This window comes from Drosophila sulfurigaster, chromosome 3 (genome assembly GCF_023558435.1).
Source record: "Drosophila sulfurigaster albostrigata strain 15112-1811.04 chromosome 3, ASM2355843v2, whole genome shotgun sequence".
Classification (NCBI taxonomy): domain Eukaryota; kingdom Metazoa; phylum Arthropoda; class Insecta; order Diptera; family Drosophilidae; genus Drosophila; species Drosophila sulfurigaster.
Window position 1 is genome coordinate 20,979,522 of NC_084883.1, and position 13,173 is coordinate 20,992,694.

At 34.1% G+C, this 13,173-nt stretch overlaps 3 protein-coding genes across 3 annotated transcripts in view; all 3 read right to left on the reverse strand.

Annotated features, from left to right (window-relative positions):
- Window positions 1-13,173, reverse strand: part of LOC133845021 (fibrinogen-like protein 1) — a 199,035-nt gene that overhangs the window by 181,835 nt on the left and 4,027 nt on the right. The window lies entirely within an intron of this gene.
- The window catches only part of LOC133845017 (angiopoietin-related protein 7-like), a 45,573-nt gene that overhangs the window by 9,390 nt on the left and 23,010 nt on the right, over window positions 1-13,173 (reverse strand). The window lies entirely within an intron of this gene.
- Window positions 9,086-10,841, reverse strand: LOC133845022 (fibrinogen-like protein 1). Its single transcript, XM_062279350.1, has 3 exons — window positions 10,702-10,841; window positions 9,512-10,632; window positions 9,086-9,433 (listed from the first exon to the last, which is right to left on the reverse strand). The coding sequence occupies exons 1-3, from the start codon at window positions 10,780-10,782 to the stop codon at window positions 9,322-9,324; spliced, it is 1,314 nt and encodes a 437-aa protein (XP_062135334.1). The 5' UTR covers window positions 10,783-10,841; the 3' UTR covers window positions 9,086-9,321.

Below are 13,173 nucleotides of genomic sequence, written 5' to 3' on the forward strand. Positions count from 1 at the left end.
ACTTTTGGAATGTGCGTGCCTCGAAACGCTCGAAACAGCTGAAAAGCTATACACTTATATTTATGTAGCCTAAAACCGAAACAGAGCTAAGTAATGTCAATGTTTCCAGTTCCCATAATCATAACTTACGCCAAAAGGTCACTCCATAGGCCTGGAGTGAAACAGCTGACTTAAATAGCCGTACAGTGGTGCAAGTATGCACTATTTCACCTTCATTTTCGAGTGCTTTAAAAAGTATTTTTGCAGTATTAAAATAAAATGTATTTAAATGAAGGGAACACTTATGAAGTGAAGGATAATTGTAACACTTTATAAGAAAATGTGAATAAGAGAGATTTTAATTCAATTGATTGAAATAATTAAAAAACAATGTTAATTAATCACTTTTACAGAAAAAGTTGTTCCAAAAAACTTTAAATTATCTAAAAATGATACTTATGCTAAAGCAATTGAATTTTATATAAAATATTACTATAATTTTTTATATAAATATTATAATATAAGCTTTTGGAAATGTTATTTAATAAATCGAATTATTATTAATACTAAAATAAGAGTTTCTACATCTAATCTAAGGTTCAAGTTCTCAAGTGTTCTTATATTTTTTCTTTAATTTTATATTTTACTTCTTTTGTTTATTTAAGTTATTATATAAAGGCATGTTTCATTAAAAAATTTTGAATCGATTTTATAAAAACATTGTGTAAAGAAATTTTAGAAATTAAATTTAAAACAAACAAAAGAAACACTTTTAGGCTGTTCTGTAGTTTATCAGATTATATAATATAATCCATAGAAAAAACATGAAACACTTGTCGCGATCTTTTTTGCATGTTGCCACAGTGTGGCAGTCCAAACTTACGCCACATACCAAAGTGCCGCACATACGCCTATGCATGATTATTTTGCGCCTCGAAAGCGAGGAAAAATGTTAATTAAATGATATTCCCAGCTAGGGCTTACAAAAAAAAAAAAAAAAGAAACAATAACGTGTGCAGAGAGAAAACCCCTGAAATGTGGCCAGTGTCCGGTGGTTGCTTGGTTCGCGACTCTCGAGTCGCCGGAAAAGTGCCTCGAATTATGCATTACTAAAGGTATTTTGCGGCGGCCCACGCATATATTAGCGCCCAGATAGTGATCAGAAGGGGCTCAGGAGTGACCAACTAGCCGGGTCACATGATTTTGCATATCGGACAGTGAAAATAAACAGAAACAGGCGAAAGAGAAATATAATAATAATAATAATAATACGAGCAAGAGAGGAGAAGGAAAATGTCAGGCAGTCGAGCGGGAATGTGGTTGAGTGACGACTGACAGCGCCTGCTTCGAATAGGCTCAACTCACGCACAGCTCAGAGCTGGCTGACCTGTGACCTCTGGCTAACTAGCAGGTGATGGACAGCTGAGGGGGTGTTCAAGGTGTGAGCGGACAGCTCTCCCTCTCTCTCTCTCTCCCGTTTTATATATATTTGTAAGTATTTCTCTTTTTCCTGGTCCGCTTCACACGTCAACGGCAACAAAGCCGAAAATTAGTTAACTTTTTTTTTCCATAAATATTTACATCTGCCCTACACCTGCACCTTGCAGTCGGTAGAGTCCATTAGTGCTTTGACACAACGATGGGAAAACTAACGGCTGCTTCAAAAATGTTCCAACCTTTGGACCCTAAGACTAAAGATCGGCGACCATTCGTAATCGCATTGATTGATTGTCATTTCAATTGTACTACGAATTGTATTACATTTCTTGAATTCTTCCACATCTTTTGTAAGTTGTGCTATGAAGTTGTCTTTCAGCCCATTGATGCGACAGACTCCCTATAGAGACATTTATCTTAATTGATGTGCTTATTACTTGGCCGGAAGTCTCTTAATTAATCGCGTCGTTGCAGCCTCTTAATGATAACAAATTATGTGCATCGCAAAGCAAAACAACAATAAGTTGTTCCATGTAAGCTAGACAAATTCATCATAATCATTGTAAATTATTCTAAGGAATATTTCTTCATTTAATTCTCAGTTAAATTCGATCTTTCAATTATTGTTTTAATGATAATGTAGATAGGAAAAAAAACGTTGAAGCTTAAGATCAAAATACAGCTGTTGCTTCAAGTGGTTCTTTTTTTTAGTTAAATTGTGCATTTATTTTCGAAGATGCGTTTGGAAAAATATTAAATATATATAAAATTTTGATTATATTACAATTATTTTTTATTTCTTCGGGAAATTTTTGAATTTATATTTAAATTTCTTTTTAGTTTCTTGAATGTTTCTCATCAATAATTCAATACAATAAATTTTGCGCTTGGTCTGGCTCCTCATATTTATTCTAAGCAATTACATTATATTATTTTATACAAAAAAATAAAACTTTTAATATGTTTTTAAAAGTAATATGTATCTTTTATTTACTTTGCGAGCCACAAAGGTTTTAATTTTCCAATAAATGGGGGAATATTGGATATGGAACTAAAAAAAAGTAGTAGTAAAAGCGCTTAAATAAATTAATTTTCTAGTATTCATTTTGAAAAAATTAAAAAGAAAAATTAGTGGTATCTTTTTATTTCTTGAGAGTTTGCATTTCATATTTTTTGCATATTTTTATGTTGTTTATTTATTTTAAAGAAACTCTTTATTTTCTTAGTAAAATGACTACATCATTTATAATTCTATTTTATTTTAAACAAACTCTTAATTTGGTCAATAAAATGATCAAAGGGCAAGAAAAACTATTAACTAAATTGTAAATTAGAAATTATGATGTTGCAATATTATTCCATTATCGATTGCTAAGCTACAAAAATATGTTTTATTGTTTTAATTATTTATGTTTAGCTCTTTTTTGTCAGATATATTAACGTTTTGTAGAGTATTTTGAATGGCGCTCAAGTTGTCAAAGTTTTTCCTATAACAATAAGTTTTTCGTTTCCCGCCAGTCGCACACATTTCATATTTTCGGGAGTGTTTGGTCTGAGTGGCCCTACAAAGCCATCTAATAATCCATCCACATTCGTATGTAACAAACATTTCCAACTTCTGACGGCTCTGATGACTGACAGCATTTGGGGATGGGGCTGTTGTTGTTGTTGTTGTTGTTCGCTGCTGTTGGTTGTGGCATTTTCAATTGTTGCTAATGAGTGCCACAAATTAATTAGGTTACTTCGTTACGCTGACGCTATAAGCAATAAGCTATGCAAGGGGAGCGAGAGCCTGATGCTAAGTTGTGATAGTTGCTCAAAATTAGCATAAATTTCTAATTCTCTTTCTCGCTTCCGCTTTTTGACTCCCTCTCTTTCTCTCTCTCTGTCTCGCTCGCTCTCACTCGTTCTCACTTCGCATGGAAAATTGAGCAATTTTCCAACGTTTTTCGTGGCGAGGTGAAAAACGTAACGCCTCAGTTCAATTATGAGCAACTTTACTTCTACTCTGCATTCCTTTTTTACGATCTTATCAGTTCACTTTTACCCCCCCATACAATGGACATGACATGCAGAAATCGTTGGAGATTTTTTTGTGAAATTAATTGAATTTAATGTAGGCGTGGCAGGGTTCGTAAGATGACACAGCAAGAGACGACGATAAATGGGAATCGGCTTAAAAGTCGGCTCAACAAATTAAATCGAAGCAAAATTGAAATTAAACAGAGACTGGCGAAAAACATTTTTAATTTTAAAATGTTTACATAAATGAACATTTTTTATTTTAAATGATTCATATCACAAGTAAAGTCGTTTAATACATTCATAATTTATCAATTTTAGCTGCGAACGATGTGAAGAGTTTTACAATTATTTACAAATATAATAAAGACTGATATGGATTTTAAAATCTTATGTTAAAACTGTAGGAAATTAATATAGCTTTTAACCACTGATTTATTATCGAGGGAGAGAAAAATGTTTTACTGATTGGTAAAAAAATATAAAAGAACTTTGCCACACTTCAGATTGAAAGATTGATTAAATTAAATCGAAGCAAAATTGAAATTTAACAGAGCCTTCTAACTATGGGAAAGAGCAGCATTTTCAAAATGCTTCATATATGAACATTTTTCATTTTTAATGATGGCAACTGATTCAAATCACAAGAAAAGTTGTTTTATATAATGATGCAATGTATTTTAAAATTATTTGCAAATATATCAAACACTGATGTAGATTTAAAAATCTGATGTAAAATCTGTAGAAAATGGACATTATCGAGAGAAAGAAAAATGTTTTACTGTTTGTGAAAAAAAATAAAAGAGAACTTTGTCACACTTTAGATCAAGTGAATGTCGGGGAAAAAAGTGGATTAATCTGAACATTCATTAAAAATTGAAGAGCTAGATCATGTCAAATGCAAATGATGACGTGTCTATTACCAATAAGAGTTTATGATAAATAAATATATATAAAATATAAATATATTTTGCGGCATATTATTTGATATATTTTAAGAATAAACTCGCACTGTTTAGCTTTTATTGAAAATGGGTAGCGGGTATCTCACAGTCGAGTACACTCGATTGTAGTTTTCTTACTTGAATTATTAGAAATTGGTAGCAAAAAGTGAATGCATAAAGTGTTGTAAGTCTATTATATTGTTTAAACTCAATCTAACCTTGGTGTTATCCAAAGAGCAGTGATAAGTAATCGATTGCAATTGTACAAATCACTGTAGCAAAAGTGTGATCGATAAGTAAACGATAATCGATAAACGATTTTGAAGTAAATTGAAAATGTAAGAGTCGAATGCCAATGACTTTTGCTTGTTGGCAAGCTTATAGCAAAAGCGTTGCCTGCTATTATTGTTATCATTATTAAATTTTGCTCTGCGTAGTGCTGATTATTAGGGCTTACACTCACACATACGCATACACATACACACATGTGTGTGTGCACAATTACATTTTCATAAAGGATACGCATAAGCAGCTTATGCCTACGCATCAGTACGGGAAGCAGAAGCTGGATAATAGCAGCAGGAAAGGCAACGAACGCCACAGAGCAAAGGTATAGGAATTAGTTTGGGGACTGAGTTGAGGGGTTCATGATGTGGGTCGTATGGCGAGGTGGGGAGGGGTGCTTGAGGGAGACGGGGAGTGGGAAACGGAGGATTGCGGTTTACTGGAAGTTCTTGTTACTCGTAAGCGTCTATTATGAAGCGAAAAGTAACGCTAATGAGTAAATCAAGTGCACATGTGTGGGCCGTTCAACTGGAATCCTTGAATGCTCGAATCCTTGAATCTTCCCTCTGGATGCCTCCCCCCCTCCCCCCTCTCATTCACTAGAGAGCATTGCCTTTGAAGCTGCGCCAGTTGGCGTGTTGAAGCATAAATAAGCCGCGAACTACGCTCGCTTCTTGCCCCACTTGGCGCTGTTTTAATAGCTAAATTATGTAATCATGATGTGTGATACACACACAAAGACACACACACACACACACACACACACACACACACACATACATATGTAGCCAGTGAGCAGTAGCTGTGCTTGCCACAGCGTTGCACGTTCGTGTTGCGGCATTTATGCAAATCCTGTGACGTCGCTTCGCTTCTTCGTACAAACTTTTACTTTGCCATCAGCCCCTATCTGTGGGCAGGGGCACGCCTACCGCCCACCGCCCACCGCCCCCTGTCTGCCCCTTTTTAATTTGAAATTTTTCATAATGAGCAGTGGCGGCATGTGGCATGTGGGAGCAGCTGAGTTTGAAGTACGCAAAAAGCAAACGAGAAGGGGCACGAGCTGCTTGCTTTGACGTTGCCATAGTGTGAAGATTAAATTCTACTAATTAGAGACGTCGAGTGGAATGTTCGCGCTTTTGTATGTACAGCACCCCCCATCCTCATCCCCATCCCCATTCCCATCCCTAGCTCCCCTTTTAATGCTCCCTCTTCCCACTGGTAGGGAAAGAAAGAGAGCAAACAGAGTGAGAGAGGGAAAGAGTTGGTTTTTGGGTGGCAGGAAGTTTGTGTGGGCGCCTGATTGGGCAATGGCAAACAAAATGGCGTTGAACTCGTTGGTGCAGTCAAAGACCCCCAACAAATCGCAGCATCCCTTGCCCCCTCTCTCTTCAGCCTTCACCACGTAATGCTTCAACGCTTTTATTGATATGTCGAGCGTAAAAAGTTCAAATCTGTAGAGCAAACAACAACAACAACAACAACAACAACAACAAAAGCCAGAACACTACTTAGCACAAAGTGCGAGGGCTGCTTCAAAGTCTCTACCGTAAATTTTTATGATCTGAGAAACTATTCATTAAATAGAATCTTCTAAAATAAACAATCTTGGATTATATATTTGTTATTTTACTGTACAAAATATGAATAGAGTGAACAAGTAATTTTATGAAAAGGAAATATGTAATTGCATACGTCAAAATTGGTTATTAATCTGGAATATTTTATTTACTGTATAGTATTTTATGACTTCAATATCATATCGATATACTAAATATAGCTAATCTAATATTTTTTTTTATTATTTTAACTACATTTAAATATAGTTGCCAAATTTTAAGTAATCATTTTCATACATTTTATATATAGTATACATTTATTTATACATCTACTTTTATTTTATTTAAAAATACACAAAACTTTATAGTTTATAACAATATTATGCAAAACATTGAGGTTTAATTGATAAAAGCATCTGTGTAGAGTAATTCAACATTTAGAGCATCGTCATAATATCACTATATTTAAAGAGTTTTTTTAGGGTATCAGCTAGCAGACAGATTCTTCAATTACAAATTTACATGAAAATCAAAGTTTTGTTTGCTTGGATTTTCATAAAAAATATGTCGGCTTAAATAAAAGTCCGTTATTTTTTGTCGGTTGAATTTCGCGCCACAGAGCACAGAGAGAAATATGCGAGGGCAAGAGAGAGAAAGAGAGGGAAAGAAAGAGAGAGAGAGAGATGGAAAGAGTAAAAAAGGGAACACGTCAAGCGGTAAATGAATTTATTATTATTATTTCTGTGTTTGCTTAATTTTCGTTCGGTGTCATAAATGCGAAAATAATTAAAAATGGATTTCAGTTTTTTGCCACATGCCACACAGACAGACACAGATACACACGCATACACACACACACACACACACACACACACTGTTTGGACATGATAGGACAGTGCAAGTGGAAAGGAGTCGGTGGGGGTGAGGTGGGAGGGGGATTACACTATAGAATGGAATGGCGGAAAAGTGACAACTTTTTGGACACGAACTTGTTAAAACTTTGGCGCTGTGTTTTATATTTAATTTAATTAAAACTCACACTGAATAAGCCGCTGACATGTTTTATCCTCTCTACTTTCCCGAAGATGTGAACTGCACTATCACCAATATTTGGCGTTATTTTGAATACTCTGCCACAACTAACATATTTATAGCTAATATTTATAGCAAAGGGTTTTTTGTTCTTGGTATTTAATGTTGGATTCATATAACTTGTAGAATCTACAATGTAGATATTATTTATACTAGTATATTATTTAAACTAGTAGATTATTTATACTAAAGAAGTTTTATTTTTCAAATTTTGTGGCCTTGAGCTAAGCGCGGAGCAAAAGCATTTTTATATTAATTTTTTCACATATGTATGTATTTCGAAAGCAATGTGTGGACAAAATATTTGTACTATAGTGTTTAGTATATTTACAATAATAATATACTAAAATTTAACATTTATTGTGTGGGTATTTCCAAGTCGAGCTGCTCCCTTTTTATGCAATCGCATTATAAGAAAGATTGAATGAACAAAAACAAAAAAAAAGAACATTCGTATTTAATTAGCTAACGACTTTAAACGGATTGTCAGCGAGAAACTGTAGGGGATGTTGGATGGGAGAGGGGATGGTTACTTGGTTGCTAAATCAATTATACAATAAAACGCTTGACAAATTGCCCACAAAACAGTGACGAGAAGAGGGGACAACGGGGCAACGGGACAAGGAGGCAACTGGCAACTGAGGATGGGCAAGCGAGTTAACTCTCATGTTGTCGAGTGAAGTTGTCAGGAGGCAAAATGCGTTTTTAATTTTTCAACAACTGGCTCAGCTTGTGGTTGCCACTTGGAGACGTGAGATGTGGCAGGTTACCATATATGTAGTATATCAGCTGCTGCTCAGGCAAAGTGGCATTCACTTTGATGTTTCACTTCAACCAACCGCCTCTCTTCTGTTGCGCCAAATGATTCTCACTGAAATTTTATTTTTCATCTGGCTGTGGATAAAGTTCACAGGCTGCATCATAATAAGTAATGACAGCATTGCTCCCTCGCTCGCTCGATAATGACGAACGCGAATGATGATGCTACTTGAGTATCCGAGAGTGATGCGACTGCGGCAGCAAGCAGCAGAGAAAGTCGCTAAAGGAGTCGAGAATAACATGTAAGAAATCTACAGTCTAGAGTGGTTGACTGTGATATATTCGTTACACAGAAATGAAAAAGTTCTAAAAACCGAAATCTCGTCTGGGTCGCAGTATTAGTAATTAATATAGTTAAACGTTTTGTTTCTATTTTGACATACATGTCGACGCAATACTGTTCAAACAATTGAAACAATTTTAAGCACCCCTGTTCTAAAGGTATACTATATCTACGTAAGGTCTTGTTCCTGCCTCTAAGCTATCTCCTCACCAATTGTCAGCCATATCAGTTAAACCGTTCTTGAGTTATAAATAGTGTAACTAACACAACTTTATTTTATATACTTCATTGTATATATAGATTAGACAGCATAATATATATGAGGCTTCTTCGTCCTGAAGATCTCCCCGTCCAATCACCAGATCAATTGGATCGACTAGAAACATAAAATCAAACCAACCAATAATTCATTATGCTTTTTTTCATGATCATATTCACGAATGCCACCAAAATGTTTTATATGTTAGCTCGCTCTCGACATCTCTCTTTTCTACTGATGATTTTAGTCTCCGTCTATATCAATGCTTCTTTCGCTCGTGAGTCTAGAATTCAGTAGGTTAGCCATATTCTGACATCTATTAGTTAAAAGTTTAGATAAGAAATAAATTTTTACAAATCATTCATTAAGTACTTTTAATATTGAAAGATCGCTTAAAATGATAACATACAATTTACAACACAATTTACCTTAAAATGGTCAAGAACTTAGTAAAAAATAGTCAGATATATATATAGTTCTTTAGAAAAGATCTAAAGATGTACAACTTACAATACCAATGCATAAGTTACAACAAAAACTGATCCTTTCAATGCGGCATTCATTCATTTATTATGAAAGCCAATTCGTAGTGCACCATTTATATTATAAATGATAAAATTTCGGAAATTTCAGTTCTTCAGTTTCTCAATTGTTCATGGCTTCTTTGGGGCGAATTAACATCTTAGCTTTTTGAATTCTAACAGGGTTGGACCCCCACCAATATAGTGTATTTAAACCGTATTGTCCAGTTAAATGACTGTATAAGAAAAAGTAAGAATAAATAATAAGATATTATATATGCATTTCATCAAAGATAACAATTTGGAATATTTACCAATGATGACAAGCGTCAAACCACCAGCCACCATGCCATCTCTCCGCGCAATTAAACTTATGATTGTCATTGTCGCGATCGAATGTTGTGAATTTCATGTTTTCGTGGTGTCTCATCGCATTCTCTTCAACAGTTCCACTGAATTTACCCAAACTCAGTTTGTATCCATTGTCTTCATCAGATATTTTGAAATCGTCATAACGAGCGTTGTAGGTACTTCCATTCAGAGCAACCAAATGTATGTAAAGTTCGTGACGCTGCAAACTGTTGATACGATGTATCTTCTCGAGTCCCAGGAAGAAATCGCTTCTATAAGAACCGAAACCATTGCGATACGTTGCCCAATCTCTATTGAAATCCTCATTTCCCCCAACTCGTTGTTGTATTACAATCCATCCAGGCCCAGCTAACTGACTATCGCATAAAACATCGAAGAAACCAACTCCAGAAACTCTTATTTCATGAACACCAGGATAATCTCCAAAAGGAGAGCAACTTGATGGGATAACAGTATTGAGTAAAGTTTTATTCAATGTATCAATTTCAGCTCGATATATCTGATTATCTTTGTCTTTCTTTATTAACATATTTTGACTCTCATCTAATTTCAACTTAATTGTTTGCTGTTGTTCTGTTATCATTTCAATATTTGCCTTAAGTCTCCTGATATTTTCATCCTTTTCAAGTAGACTAAAATTAAGTTGTTTTAATTGAACTTCAGAATACCTTAAACTACTGGATTTATCTGCTACTTCTTTTTTACATTTATCATAAAGTTTAGAAATTGGTGTTAATTTGTCAATAATTTGTTTTTGTGATTTAATTTTAGATTCTAATTTCTCAACTTTATTTTGACTCAATTGCAAATCGTTTTCCCCTTTAAGTACTTTGTTTTTATATTCATCTAGAAGAGTTGCCTCCTTCATGAATTTTTCATGAATTCTTACAATTTCATGATACTTTTCCATAAGATTCGAATTTAATTCATTTAACTTATTTTCCTTAATTTCTTTGTCTTCTAATTCATTTCTAACCTGTCGAAAATAATCGAGCAATGGTTTTACGGTTTTATAATTATGAATCCGGCACTTTTTTTCCATTTCTCGATCGAATTCGCATGTCTGATAAGAAGAAAATGTAAACATTCTTAGCACTCACTGTATCACACTGCTTTATGAAAATATTCTCACCTCTTCGAAGGCATCTGTGGTCACCAAGAATATTTTAAGAAATATTAAGAAAACAGCTGCGTTGATTTTTATTTTGCACATTTTGTATGTTTCGACTGCATGCAAGCAAGATGAATTTGAAACTAAAAGTTTAATTTAAATCGACGAAAATTACAGTTCTGAGTGCTATATGATTTTGGAATTATCACGTGATGAACGGATGTGGGATCAGCTCAAAAATTCGTAGCGGAAATGAAGGCGATAGGAAATGGTGTCAATGTCGAGGCAATGTCAACTTTCTGTCTCATGTCTAAGAGAGGATTCTTGTTAATGAAATTAGAAGTGGTGACAGTTTTTGAGTAATTTATTTATTCGGATTTTGATTATGCTTAAAATTAGAAAACTGTGTAGTGTAAAATTGCACTGTATTATACATACGTATGTATTTATCACATATCACATATATTATATTGAAGTCAAGATCAATGAGCCAACATAATGATGATGTCTCTATGTCTCTCTTCTATGTCACCATTTTCAATCAGTGAGAGGGATTCTATGGCTTATCTCCGCAATGCTGACGCAGATGCGTTCCAATTGATGAGGCGACACACTCATGCTTCTTTTATATGTTTAATTCATATTATATAAAACACAATAAACAATTTACATTTGGTTTGGTTTAACCCTAACTTCATTCAATGCAGGAAAATGGCTGATCTTGAGTTAAATTTATATTAAATATGTGCTAATTCAATCTTAAAATGAGTAATGCAAATCACAAGAAAGATAAACCTGACTTTACAATTACTACTCAATAAGGACTCCTGACTCCTTTTACTCTGCAGGGTTAGGTGAAGAGTCGTTTAAGTCTGGCAAGAGAGTTTTCATTTTGTGTGCTTTTAACATATATGTATGTTGTTATTTTATGAAATGTATTTCATGATGTCAGATCAACATGACTTTAACATTGGACGCTGTATTTTGGGTATTACGTTTTTAGAGTAATACTGATTTAAAGAGTAATACCCTTTATTATGGTTGGCTTTTCTGTTCTGTTGCATACAAGATGTTTTAATGTACTTGGAAAATCTTTAGGGAAATCCAATTTCTTTAATTAAGCAAACAATTGAAAACAATTTTGAACATAATAATAAGTACTATTAATATTTCCAACTAAGATTTAATAAAACACACTTTCAAGTTCAGGGGACTGGGTATCTTGTAGTCGTGCAATCTCGACAAGATTGTTTTCATTTGATTTATTTTGAACTATGTGTCCAGTAACTACATACATAGTATGTACACATGTATACATAATTGCTCCTAAATCTTTCACGCATGATGCCTGCACGTGTTTCTCTCTTCACTCTCAGTTGCTTATCATCGCAATGCTGGCCTTAGCCTCTAAACTGCCGAGCAGCTTGGCAACAATTGTCAGAATGACGTCTTTTTGGGAGAACGCTTCAACAAAATCATAATTCGCTGACCTGCACCAATTATTTAAATGTTGAAAGTAAACAAAATTAAATTCTTCGAAGGCGAAATGTGCGCTACGCACAGAAGAAAACATTTTCGAGCATACAAAATATATTCAATATATATTCTGAATCGTCATCAACACTGTTACATTTTGGCAGACTTCATTTGTTATTCTGCATTACCACATACATAAATACACAAAACCTTTACCATCAGTTCTTGTCTCAAAATACGAGTACAGTTGCAAAATTCGATGCAGCCGAAAGTGTTCTACTGTGAGATACCCATTGTAAATAAAACCATATGTATTCTACAAATATACCAACAATATATTAAAGTAAAGCAAAGGCTATACTTGGTATATTCGTAAAGTACTACACTCAAAATCTGCGATAAAGTACAAAATTTACCAGATTGTTAGTCAAAGTAACTAAGACACATTTGCAGAAGACGGACACAAGGACATGGCTATATCATCTCGGCTGCCGACGCTGATCAATGCTTGTGAATGATTCGTTTATACGAATTTTGGTTTTACTTAGACTTAGAAGATAAAAGTAATGTATTATTAAACTAGAGAAATTAATAAGAAGTTGTATCACAGGAACGTTATTTTAAAGTCAGGATCAAGGAGGCAAGATATTAATGATGTCACATAGACCTAACGTATCATGATCAGCACTCTCTCTCTCTTCATATTTTCATTGTCCGTGAGAGCGATTATATTTCTTATCGTCGCAATAGTGAAATAAAAATTTGGAGGCTACACAAAATATAAAAATAAATATTCGTCGAGATTGCTCGCTTATAAAATTACCCTATAAATGTATTTAAAATTTACTTAGTTATTTTTATATGTTAGCTTTTACAAGAGAAGAAAAGTGAAGAATATTGATGGTTAGACTATGCGTTTCTAAAAATGTTGACTCAGCTTCCACAAACATTAAAATTGAAAATGATAATTTAGCAAGCCCTATAATCGGTAACTCTTGGTAGAAGGTTTTCAAATAA